Genomic DNA, 13,886 nt, shown 5'->3' with positions numbered 1-13,886 from the left:
TCTTAGCTATATCACACTGGCCCAAAGTGTAGCCAGCAACATCACAGTTACACCACAGTGACCCAAAGTGTAGTCAGCAACATCTATATGACAAGGTATTGGGGGCCAGACAAACCATATCCTGACAGTGATAGCATCAGACCGTACCCAGTGGGTTTTATCTCACTAATTCAGGAAGGTCATACTCTTGTCATCACTGCCCTGCTCCGGAGTTCTCGCAGCCATCCGGGCAGTCGGGTAGCCTAGTGGTTAAAGCGTTTGGTCGTCACGCCGAAGACCTGGGTTCGATTCCCGACACGGGTACAATGTGTGAAGCCCACTACTGGTGTCCCCCGCCGTGATATTGCTGGAACATTACTAAAAGCGGCATAAATCTCACTCACTCACTCGTAGTCATCCGATGTCAATCTTGGATCAGCATCACACAGCATTAATGAATTAAAACAACTACAAAATATCTTCACAAAGTTTAATTCCTTTCACTTCTTTCAATATCTATGATCTGTCAACCGTGTTGAATGATGTGAAATGGGGTTAACATCATGTTTCAAGATTATTGCACTTATATAATGACGTGCATGCACATGTGTGTGTGGCCTCTTGTACTAGTTGTGACCAACTGCTAGCCCACTGAGATACCATGCCACAGTTTAACATGAATACCTCACTCATACACAGAGACTGTCTCCGACCCGGCCCGTCCTTGCTTTAGCCCCTTAATGCCAAGTGCCAGGCAGGGTAACAAGAATTACCATATTTTAACATAGTTTGGTATGACATAGCCAGGGATCGAACCCGGACCTTTTGCTCTCTGGGCAGATGCTCTACCACTAGACCACGGAGGTGGTCCCATGTTGAATGAACACATTCTCCATCTTTTACATAATGGTAAGAAGAAGAAAGATAGAGAAACACAGGTGGTATGTATTCAACACTAGCTCAAGTAGCGTGAATCACAGGCCAGTACTTGCATGTGTTCCTCGTTACTATCAATACCTGCCAGCATTGTTGTGACTATTTCTGTTGTAGAGCTAGATGTATGTATTTCATTTTCTTTTCTTTTCACAGAAAGAGAAACACTCCACTTCAGGCTTCCTGAAGTGACTTTAAACATGGACATACAATGTTCACAGATCCCAGGCCTCTGGGTGACTGCCCCAAAAGAGATACTGTTCCTCATCCAGCCTTCCTCACTCTTAAAGCTGTGATGCAGGACTTACAAATTGATAGTTTACTTTGGTTTACCCAGGAGCACAGGTATAGTGCTGACAAACCTAGAAATATTGTCCAGGGAATCGGGGAAGATCACAGGTTTCTGACAAGCCTAAAGGATGCATCTCTAAACATGCTCCACAGGGATACTTCAGATTTCAGACACATAGTGTTCCATTTTTGGAAAACCCAATCTGACGACCTGTGATGAAGCCTCTGTGTGTCTTCAGGAGGATCAGGTTTTTGCAAGCCATGCCTCTTCTGTGTCTGCCCAAAGCTGATGATCTGGTTTCCATGGAAACCTCTTGCTAGCTCCACATTCCAAACAGGTGACTTGTGTTAACTTGATCTGTTTCTCTGAATAGAATACAAACATAATCATAACAAGACAAAGAGTGATCAGGGCTCACTCATTCCCTGACTTATCTTCCCATATACCTAAGGTATTTCTAAGTTCAAAACATGAAAAAAGCAATCTTTTCTCAGAAAATCCACTTACCGAAATCAACACCTATTGGTATAGAAACTGTACCCCAATTGCAAAAGAATCCATGAAGTAGTTTTAAAGTTATAGGGCACACAAATGTAAGAAATAGTCAAGTTCAAAACATTAAGATAATCACATCTTTATTCAGAAAATACACATACAAAAATAATCTCTGCACTGCACTAGTAAGGAAATTGTTTCCTAAATTTGAAAAGAATCCATGAATATGTATTCTACTTACAGGACGCACAAATGTTTCAGTAAATTAGTTCTAAGTAAAATAATAAAATATAAATAGTACATATTACCATGATTATAGCTATTGTAGCTATATTATTTTCGAAAATCTAAATACTGAAAACAAACTTCACACTGCACCGCTCCTATTGATATTTTCCAGTTGGAAAAAAATCCATGAAGTAGTTTTCAAGTCATAGGTTGCACAAATGTTGAAGTAAAAACAATATTCTAAGTTCTCAACATGCAAAACATCATATCTTTTCAGAAAATGCACATATCAAAACCAAATTTTGCAATGCTCCTCACCTATTAGTATGGAAACTGCTTCCTAAATTTCAAAAGAAATAGTAGTGTTTTCAAGTTATAGATCACACAAATGTTTTAGTAAAATAATTCTAAGTAAAAGAATGGAAAAAAAGCTGTATTTTTTCAGAAACTCCAAACATTGAAATCAAATACCTCACTGCTCCTCTCCTATTGGTATAAAGACTGTTCACCAAGTTTGAAAAGAATCTATTGAGCAGTTTTCAAGTTATAGGTCACATACCCCGGTAAATCAATGTCATCGGGAGGACGGACGGCATTCCTCGGTATAACTATATACCCTCACCCACTTAGACTGTTGAGGTCTGGGTTTAATAAACACCACAAACAAAAAAGGACAGTTGTTTGCCACATTCACACAATAAATATGAGCTCTTCGGTTATTGTCTCTCTAGTCATTTGACCAGTAAAAACCCAAACTCAATATTTTTGTCTGATACAATGTTTTCTTAGAAAATTATGAGAACTTCACCATATTTATTTCTTCAAAATTGTAAATAACTACCATTGTGTTTCATAGTGTTTCAGTATATGTCCAACTTGGTCCAAATGAAATTACAACATCATTATAACAGAATAACTACAGGATTGTAACAGTTCTTGTGGTGTTTGCAATGCTTACATTGACCATGTTGACAGATATTGACAAACTTATAAAAAAAAGACATCACTTCTATAAAAATGACCTGTTTTCAATCATGTTCTTTAGGCAAAATTATGTCATGGTCCCAAACTTCTCTCCTGACAACAGACCCTGAGCTCCAATGTAATAGAGGTGTTCCTCAGGGGAATGTCTGAGACACATGTCAGATAAGAAGCCTACTTATATAGTGAGCTGTCGGGGAACCATAAACTGTCTAACACAAACATAATATCCCCGGGCTGTTGTGATAGAAAGACCTGGCCTCGATTTGTTTGTTTGTTTGTTGATGCCGTACTCAGCAATATTCCAGCTATATGATGGCAGTCTGTAAATAATCCAGTCTGGAACAGACAATCAAGGGATCGACATCATGAGCATCAATCCACACAATTTGGATCGATGACATGCATCAACCAAGTCAGCGAGCCTGACCACCCGATCCCCTTGGTTGCCTCTTACGACAAGCACGGGTTGCTGAAGACCTCTTCTACTCCAGATTTCCCAAAGAAACCTTAAACTTTCTACAAACATTATCATGATAATACCCCTGGGCTGTTTGTGAGAGAACGCCCTGCCCTCAGTAGGATACTCACTGCCTGTCCGGACTCTTGCTGTCACCCCCGGCAACAGCAGCACACTGCACATCTTGCACAGCGTTCGCCTCATGTCTGGGTGTCTGATGATGAGAAACCATACCTCTTCTCATGCTTATTATAATGAATTAGCAGATATTCTACACTTAAGCAAGTCTGTTGATAAAGTGATAACACAAGATCATTGGTTCACAAATATTAGATCTCAATATATTAACAAACTCTTATGAAGAGGTGTCATTGATTGGACAGTCTAGTGTTGATATATCCACTTAAACAGTTAAATATTCTGTATGTGTACAGATATAAATTACCTATGTAGACCTGAAATTAATCAATTTCATGCTAAATATGAACAAGGCTGATCCATCACATGTCTAAAATAGAATTGTCTGCCTTCTCATTGTCAATCTATACCATGTTCATGTTAATAAATGTAAAAATGTCTGTAGCAGTGAACTATTAATGTGGTATTGATATTCATGAACTGGTATTGGTACAGATCGAAATTAAAAATATATCGATACATCATATCATGATACATGATGGCATCCCTACTTTTAAACAACCTCAATAAAATCTGAGATCTTTTACTCCAGTAAGGTACCTCTCTGTGTGGAGATGTGACGACCCCTCCACAGAAGGTCATATCAGATCACCCCTGAGTAAACTTTGACCGCCAAATCTAAATACCGGATGTGTGGGTTCTCAAGCCCTTCAGATGTCTGTATGTCAGCTTTCTAAACCATTCAGGCTCATTTCTTTGTCACCTTCACTTGGACATTTCTACATAAGAAAACCCACACAGAACACAGATATCCCTACGATGGTACTCCATTTTTGGGTGTGGGTGCCAGTGGCACTCAGAAATGACAAGATGTTAAAAATATTCACAAAAATATACCCATTTACATTCAGAACTGGCTGGTTAGTTTGTTTTTTCGAGATACAGAAATAAGATATGGATCTCTAAAAGTTTCATTCACCCCCCTTGTGCTGAGAATGTAGTGGATTGGCTGATTAGAAGGTTCATTGGATGCTATCTCCTAAAAAGGGGTCATCAGATCTTCATGCATAGAGGTATCTTACAGGAGTAATAGATGTTATTTTAATGATACTAAGGCTTAAATGTCATCTCTGAAAAGGGCATGGATGTAATTTCATGAACGGCAGGGTGGATTTTCCTCAAAATAGGAAGAAATTTAGGATGGAAAACAATTTCCACATGAACATGGTCAAGTACGTCATGGTACCTCATGTAGATTCTGACTGATGTGCTTGTGACTACTCTCTGGAATCATTGACAGGTTAACACGGTTAATATTTAATAAATAAATTGCAAGGGCTTCTGTAGCATTTGATTGGCTAACCAAGCACATTTTTGGCATAAACTGAAATTTTATTGGCCACACCCACTTAGAAACTACTGTTTCCTGATTGGCTGATAATAGAATGGGCAGGACTTGTGTTGACTTATTGCCCTTAACGATGTCACTGATTTTGTAGTGTTGTCTACAGTGTTGTGTGTATTAGTCATTAAATAAGCAGTCTGAGAAGTAATTATTGTTGACTAAATATATTTTTAAGAATTGACTCAATATTTTTTGCATTTATGGAGATATAAATGTAAAATATGGTGTGCACACTTTGCCTAAATCCACTACACAGATTTACACAGTGTGCACACTGATTTTTACGTTTACACTCCATAAATGCAAAGAAATATTAAAGTTAATACTTCAAACACTAGAATGTCTACACTTGCATCATTTATCATGTGTTTATCACAACTTGACATATTTGACTATAACACGGCTGTTCAAATAAAAGACAAATGACAGCTATATATCTACATTGCCGAGGCTGCTTGACTATACCCATGTCACTCCATCATTCCCACAAATCCCTCATCAGACAACCTGTCACCCTGGATGTTGGTCAAAATAATATCTAATACAGTTAGAAATGAAAGTTCTTGGAAATCCAAGAACATAACACAGCAGGTTTTGTTTGTGTGACTTCATGTAAAACATGAGAAGTATATTCTTCATATCTGATGAACTTACAATCGGAGAACTTGTCTCTTGGCAAGTGTCTTCAGTGTGTGAATGTAATACCGGCACAGACTCACATCATGTGGAGAGGTCTCCAGACACTGGTGCGCTGCCTGAAGAAAACAGAGGACAAACACTGAAATCTTGTTTAGGACTATGAAGAATTTTAACAATTTAAAAGTTGTATTTGTCTTTTAATCCATGATCAAATTGTGACATTTTCGAATGTACTTAGATTACTAGATTCCATAGTATCAAGAAATATGATGCTAAAACTAATCTTTTGCTCAATTGTTATCATGAAAAAGTGTCACCCAGATAGTCACAAGTTTCTGTGGAACATGTCATAAGCATGACAAGACTGCTCACATTCTGAGACTGCCCAAATAATTCTTTAACCTGTTTATTAAAATGCTAAGTAGTTGATATGACTTCGAGTATGCTTATTTCTGTTCATATGCTAAACTAAACAGTTACACAGGTTAGCAGCTGTTTATGTGTGTCATAAACAAAGCAGCTTAGCTACACTAAACTCTAGCAGGAGGGTATGAAAAGAAATTCTAGTTTGATCTTGAGGATAATATATCATACACACAAAAAGGGTTCCCAATGATAAAAACAGTAAATATAAACATGAATTGGCGTGAGACGTATACGTAAATAGAAGTTGTCAACCCTTCGTGGTTAAATAAATCCTTGTCAGCTGATAGATTTATGCAGATAACGCAATTTACATGTATGACATGTGATTTCCTAACCTGATACAAAAAGTTGATACGTTGAAAAGTTTCCTTATTAGCGATACCGGGAGTTTTGCCTTTCCCCATCTTCTATCGATACACGATTTGAGATCTCGCTTCTAACATGACCAATACTACTTCCGATGCCACCCGGAAGTCAAGTACGCGAACCAGAAGAACGTGTGTCGTGATGGAAAGAGTGTTATGTGATCTTGAACAACATATAGAATGACATATGTGACGATATACTTTAAAGTATTTAACTCTAATCCCAAAAATATTAGGCTGAGCGGTAAATACCGACATTTTGCTTGTGTTGCCGGTTACGATGCGTCTGTCATGTAACCCTTGTATAACCTTGGCGAGGATCAATCGCGTCCGATGGAGGCGTCTGCTGGCAATAAGCGATCAACAATTAACCAGACACAGGACGTTACACACGAAGGCCTTTTCAGCTGGATGCACGCATCATTTAAGACACGTAAGTTTGTACAGTGTTTTTTTTCACACGATTCATGTATTACCTTCATAAAACCTTCATAAATTTGAAATCAAACACGAGAAACATGAAAAAGTATCTTATTTTGTCTTGGTTGTGTAAATTAAGAACAAATGTTCTGTTATCTCAACTTATATATAATTTGATCTGTTGAAAGACAACAAGCTGTTGTTTCAGTTGCTTTTTAAATGACGAGAAGCTTAGAGAAAACAGCTGCTTGGGGATAAAAAGATAACTTGTACATACAGAGTTTTGTCCTAAGGGCCTAAATTATAGATACAAATAGTGGCTGAATGAGCCAGTGTATTTTGCTTATTTCAGTTTTTATCCCTTTGAACAGAATATCAGTTATATAACATCATGTTGAAGTGTGAAAAGTGATACAGGTGTTAGACATTGACCACTTTGGTGAAACCCACAAGCATTAGCATGATTAGTTGGTATGGTGCAGCCTGAGGAACACTGTCATTATCGTGCCTGGAATTACACAATGTGCTAATCAGCTCTTAGCCACATAAAATGGGAGTCTTCTTTTGGCAGTTAAATTAATGTTGTAGTACATGATAAAGAAGAATAATATATTTCTCTCATATTTTACAGTATGACACTCGTGCAGTCTCTGATGAGAAACCATCCCCAGGTACCTTTGAAGGGTCCAACTCTGATGATGAGTTGGACAACATCGCACTGGCCCCTCCAGCTACACCCAAGGACTATGTGTCACTTCACTTTCGCACAGCAGCAAAGCTAGTGCATCTCAATGCGAAAAATGTTGGTAGAAATTTAAGTGTTATTCTGCCACTAGGACAAGACATTCCATTTTCGCCTTCAAAGAATAAGGTGGAAACATTGTTCATACCAGCGCCTCCTGTGGACATCACAGTACCACCAAAGATTACGACAGCTACTGACGATAATCTGTGGAGAGAATGTCAACTTGATTTGAGGAAGCTACCCCAGTACTACCTCAAGCTTTCCAAGATCAGACTAACTGGTAAAGCAGTGGATAATATGTAATCTAAAGTTACTGTCATGCAATCTTTGCCTTTACCATGACAGACATTCTTTATTTCCTCCAATAATTGAAGAGTACAGATCAGAGTAAACTGTCATGATTATGTCAAATATATTGCAATATCATAAATACCTGTAATTAATCAGCAGTAGATTATTGAAATATGAACATACACTGCCCTTCTAGGTAATAACTAGCAAACAGCAATGGTTATGACATGCTCTGTTGATGCATAACCTGCAAATATGTACAAACTTTGAGACAACCAACACAAAATGTATTCATTAGCTAAAACATCAACATGGTATAAAGTGTTGTGATCTCCTCCGAGCATTCCTTGTGCCAACAAGAATGCTTTAGAAATTTGATCAATCTTCATCATTGTTCATACCATGGGAGTGTGACTCCTGTGAATGAGGGTTTCTAGGGCTTCGGTCCTGCCCCACACTGGAGCACATGTAGCACATAGGTGTCTCCTTAGGCAAGTGACTTTGTTCAAAAAGTGCCTCTGTTCACCCAGCACTAAACATGGGTACCAAGTGGCATGAGATGGAAATGTGACTGTTGACCTTCAGCACCCAAAAAGCAGCTTGAGTTGTGTATTATTATTAGGGCTCCAAGCCGAAAGGCTGTAGAGCCCTATTGTAATCGTTCGATTTATTATTATTATTTATTATTCCGCCGATTTTTGTACCAGACCTAGCAAAATAACGACTGGCTCAATTTTGTGTGTGTATGTAAACCGTTGGGTACTAGGGCCCGCCAAAATCCCAAGGCTGTAGTCCCAAAGGCCAAGGGCAGATAACTTAAAAACAAGTATTTTTGGACGATATATTTTGCTCTGCTGCTCCACAATTGTTTATCTGTTTACTTTCAAACCTTGTGTGTATCTACTGCTGCTTGATATTTTTTGTTCTTTGACTTTGGTCAGTGGTCACGTGGTGGCAGCCATATTGGATTCAAGGTTTTCACAGGGTTTTTGGGGTATCTGTCTTCAAAACCCATCTCCTCTGAATCCACTGAATGAAATGATTTCAAACTTTCTGAGAATTGTCTCCATGCATAACACATCTAACTCTGTTAGCCGTTTTTGGATATCTTTTTTAGTTGCGGCCATATTGGATTCAAAGTTTTCACAGGGTCTTTTGGGTACTTGTCTTCAAATCCTATCTCCTCTGGATCCACTGCATGAAATGCTTCCAAACTTTCTGAGAATTGTCTCCATACGTAACACATCAAACTCTGTTTGCCGTTTTTGGATATCTATCTTAGTGACGGCCCTATTGGATTTTGATTTTGATGATTTTTTTCACAGAAAGTTTACTTTAAAGATCATATCTTGTAAGGTTCTCCACAGAAACTATTGAAAGTTTACATAAAGTTAGTCGGACATATGCACCTCATCTTTTGTTCTTGGTTGCATGCTAAAAGAAAAACCGCTTGGTGGTAATATTTGATTAATATTTGGGACACCCCTGAAACACGCCAATTTTGTAGCGGAGATTTATGGTGACTATGTTTTGACAGAGTTGATACAAGCTAACCCTTTGAGGATTCAAACATGTTCAAGGTCGAAAATGGGTTTAGAACAGACTTGGTCACCCCGGCACACGTAAAAAAACACAATAACTATTTAACCATGCCATTGGCACTGTGATGTAAGGAATTTCAAGCCTCAAAAAGCCATCTTGCCAGTACACTTTTGCAACCTTTTATAGTGAACTGAGATATCTGTTCAAACTGACATTTGTTGACTGCCTAATGACAAACATCTCTGAATAGACTGGTGTAAATGTTTGCTGATCTTATAATGAGTAGTCCTGTCTTATGGCAAGAACAATGCTTTGATTTGTTGCAGTTGTATCATCGTTTATGCTCAATCCAGCTGAAGAATGTAATCAAAGTTCCTTGTTTGTATCTTGCAGGGCTGGTTGTGCTGACATCAATGGCTGGGTATGCAATGGCACCTGGAGCTTTTGATCCCACGACATTCATTCTATGCACACTGGGTACTGGACTTTCCTCCTGTGCAGCTAATTCCATTAATCAGGTAATCTTTACTTTTTGGTCACAACCAACATGTCGTATCAGCATGATTATGATGATCATCCATTGTCATGGTGATAGGCAGGTTCAAACAAAGTCATGATGTGGTTAGTAACTCTTGTTATATTATCATAAGTAGTGGGATAATGTACCGATGCATCGCTGGATCACGATTATTTACTGCTCAGTACAAGTATCTATCACAGTCGCACACCAGTAAAATCGATTCTTACTAGGGCTGTTACTATTAACTTGTGTATTCGGTGAATCGAACCGTATCCATTCATGAATTGAATTCATTATTCATGGTCACTAGAATCGAATATTTATGAATATGCAGTCATGTGCATCAACATACCCTGTACCTAAAAATATCCTTAAGAACATATTATATGCATAGATTTCTTTAAAGACAACACTAATATATATAATTTGACAGTATTGTAGTCATCGGTCATTGTTGTATTTGAGCAGATACTTGTACCTGGATAACGTGCAGTATATGAATGTATAATATATTAATAATTAACCAAACGTCAAATAATTTATGTTATTTTTCACTGAATATAATAAATAATACATCAACTGCTGAGTTGTTATTGTATTCGTGAATAAATATTCATATTCGTTACCCTATATTCGTGATACAAATCATAATCAACGCATAGTGTATTCGTTGCAGCCCTAATTCTTACCGTAAATATTTTCTGCAAATTAGTCGTGCAAATATAAATTCTTTAAACTAAGCCTATCTCACACTTTATATTTCTCCCTTCTTCTTCCATGCTATGTGGGAACATGCTTGAATCATGTTTCCAGCTTCTGAAAATAAAAATAGCCACCCAAGCCCCCCTGCATCTCCATGGTTACGTCCAAAAGCTAGGTCAATTACGTGCCTCTCGTGCACGCAGTGCCTGCTTGAACTGACCACGTGTGCGCCTCTACCAATTCATTCTCTTTCACAGAGCTTATTAGGCTAGAGTAAATGAGATGCGGGGATGATTTTATACTAAAATTTCCAATATTTTCATCCATTGCGCGAGGCTTGACACTGTCAACTGTAAATCATCAGAGTGCCAGGTATTTGGCCACCCTGTCTATGAAAAAGATGGCTTACGCACCATAGATAAAAGCACATGCAAGTATCGTGATGCATATCAGATTGTAACCAAGGTATCGTGATACACATATGGTACTGTTGGTGTATCGTCCCAGCTCTAATAATCATAAGATAAACACCGCACAAAGCAGTTTTTTACTACTGACATCAGTATTGGTAAGAAGAATTAAGTTGGAAATTCAGGTTCCCATTGGCTTCAAAGTTCAATTGAATTATGAACTTTGATCCCACTCATGATGTGCTGGATGCTGATTGAGAGAGAGATGTGTTAATCCAAAGATTGTATGCAAATGCTGGTAAAATTGATCATAGATAGGAGATGAAGGTCACAAAAATATTCATTAATGAAAGTGAACCCTCATACTTTCAAAAATATCAATACCAATAAGGATCTGACGGACCAACTGATTGTTTGGTTGCATCTGACAGGTTTTGAATTCCCTATTGCTTTCAGTTCTTCGAAGTCCCATTTGACTCTCAGATGAACCGCACAAAGAACCGAGTGTTGGTACGGGGTCATCTGAGGTAAGTTTCACAATCACTTTGTTATTTGCATGATAAGTAAGTGCAAGATGAGAATTTGCGTTCTACATTAAATTGCAATATTAAACATAATCTGTGAATATTGGTATTGAGATATCACCAGTGATAACAAACATTTCTTATCAATACCATTTGCTTCTATGCTTATGCTGTTAACATTTATTTGTTGTCTGAGGAAATGAACTGTAAATCTCAATATTACTTTTTATAAATGAACAGTACCTGAGGTCTTATTCTCTAATTCTCTTGCTATTCCAGCCATCTTCATAGTGTGATCTTTGCTGGGGTGTGTGGAGTGACAGGCATCTCCATGTTGGGGCTGGGTGTGAACAGCACAACTGCCCTGCTTGGGGCTTTCAACCTTGCACTGTACACTCTAGCTTACACCCCGATGAAGAGACTGAGCATCAGCAACACCTGGGTGGGGTCTGTAGTTGGTGCCATACCCCCCATGATGGGCTGGGCTGCGAGTTCAGGCGGGCTGGAAACAGGTTTGTGTTCAACTTTTATCATGTTGATTTTTTTAACCTCCAGTAGGGACCTGGTTAAGACAGGTCCCCAACACTCTATTGCTTGTTGTAGCATGGTACTCTATTTTTTCGCTGTACTTAATTTAAGATTGATCCTAGTAAGTAAAGTATATGCTAAATGTTTCTTGTTCTTTGTTCAAGTTTTAATACATATCACTTAGGATTGATCAGTGCTGATTTTCTTTTCCGAGTTCGGTTAACAAAGTACCTGTCATTAGAGACTCAAGGGCAGGCAACTCGATATTATCGTGGTATGGCTATTTTGTGGTATGATACTTGATAGGTGTGGAATATATGCTTTACATCACTTCCTGTCTTGGATTATGCATAATCAGTATACATACGACACAGGTTGGGTCAAGGGACTTCGTCCATACAAATGGGTTCTTTTCTAATCAATTTCAAATGGAGGTAGGGGTAATTCCACTTTAAAAACATTCCAGAAACTATCATATAAAAGATAACATGTATACTTACGAGTAGCCGGTCATATAGGAGTCTTGTATTCGATCAAGCGATGAAATATTGTGAGTAGATTTGCATAAGTAATTTGTTGACAGGGTGTGGGGATTACAAGATTTACCAAAACGGTGTTCATAAAGTGCCCACGATACTATAGAGTCATACTATAACAGTTTAACAGGCAGCTAGATTGAATAGGGTGGTCATGTGGTGTGATTTGTCTGATTGCGTGCCATCATGGCTTGATGGTGTGGATCGTTGCTCATGATTTCAGTCACTTGTTAGTATGTTCCATGCACTATTATTTACATGCCACTGTGATATAGCTGAAACTTTGCAAACTCTGTGCTAAACAGCATTAACATACTTACTGATGACTGTCTGGGCCTACACTGTTGCCAACTTCATCAAGATGAAATCACATACTGTATGCAGTAAGACCTACTGTTTTAACAAGATTTCATAGTCATTGAAACAGCAAGATATTTTTGCATACACTAACAATTCATGAATCCTGATGCTGATTACCTGCAGTACTTGATTGATATCTGTAGGTAGTGATGTTTGTTGATAGTCTCCGAATTGAAGACAAAATGTACAAAACACCTTAGATATCCTTTTTAACCATTCTATTGTTATGTTAATTATGTTGATGAGTAAACTATGCTGTGTTCTTCACCTGTAGGAGCCTTGCTACTGGGTGCGATCATGTATGCCTGGCAGTTTCCTCACTTCAACGCCCTCAGCTGGAACCTCCGCCCAGACTACTCACGTGCAGGCTACCGAATGATGTCTGTCACAAACCCAGCGCTGTGTAAACGTGTAGCTTTCCGCTACTGTGTGGTGACCACTGGACTGAGCCTCATGGCTCCAATAGTAGACTTGACCACATGGACGTTTGTTGCTGGATCACTGCCACTTAACTTATACTTCTGTTACCTAGGTTACTGCTTCCACCGTGATGGGGACAGCAAGTCATCACGGAAGCTGTTTAGGTTTAGCTTGATACATATCCCAGCCCTCCTAGTGATGATGTTGGTAAGTAAGAAGTCCCAGGAAAAGACAGCCGAAAGTCATCTCTCGTCAAGTGAACAGCTCACAAGTGTACAGTAAGAGACCATGGTAGTTTTATGTATGTGTGACATGTTGTTGTTAATGGTCTGCAATACTGTGATATTGTATGAGTGGTCTCCCTTGGACAAACATGCTGCATGATGCAACAAGATTGGTGCAGCAAGAGGATGGACCATGTTATCAAGTGTCTGGAAACATCACCTTACCTGTTGGAGGTTTCAGTTCAGTTCGGTCTGTATTCACTCAGGGGAAAACATGAACATTTTCAAACGTTTGTATATGAATAAATGTGTTGTTTTTTTAA

At 38.5% G+C, this 13,886-nt stretch overlaps 2 protein-coding genes across 2 annotated transcripts; one reads left to right on the top strand and one right to left on the bottom strand.

Annotated features, from left to right (window-relative positions):
- Positions 1-455: 455 nt before the first annotated feature.
- Positions 456-6,456, bottom strand: LOC124139700 (ribonuclease P protein subunit p21-like). The gene is made up of 4 exons (XM_046506978.2): positions 6,312-6,456; positions 5,566-5,666; positions 3,500-3,582; positions 456-1,569 (listed from the first exon to the last, which is right to left on the bottom strand). The coding sequence occupies exons 1-4, from the start codon at positions 6,378-6,380 to the stop codon at positions 1,448-1,450; spliced, it is 375 nt and encodes a 124-aa protein (XP_046362934.2). The 5' UTR covers positions 6,381-6,456; the 3' UTR covers positions 456-1,447.
- Positions 6,445-13,886, top strand: LOC124139695 (protoheme IX farnesyltransferase, mitochondrial-like). The gene is made up of 6 exons (XM_046506964.2): positions 6,445-6,774; positions 7,393-7,786; positions 9,733-9,857; positions 11,428-11,498; positions 11,775-12,007; positions 13,194-13,886. Exons 1-6 carry the CDS (start codon positions 6,622-6,624, stop codon positions 13,619-13,621), a joined length of 1,404 nt encoding a protein of 467 aa, XP_046362920.2. The 5' UTR covers positions 6,445-6,621; the 3' UTR covers positions 13,622-13,886.

The sequence above is a fragment of the Haliotis rufescens genome, unplaced genomic scaffold (assembly GCF_023055435.1).
Source record: "Haliotis rufescens isolate VD_foot unplaced genomic scaffold, xgHalRufe1.0.p SCAF_28, whole genome shotgun sequence".
In the NCBI taxonomy this organism is placed as follows: Eukaryota; Metazoa; Mollusca; class Gastropoda; order Lepetellida; family Haliotidae; genus Haliotis; species Haliotis rufescens.
Note: the sequence above shows the minus strand (reverse complement) of the source record. Positions and strands in the feature narration are given on the sequence as shown.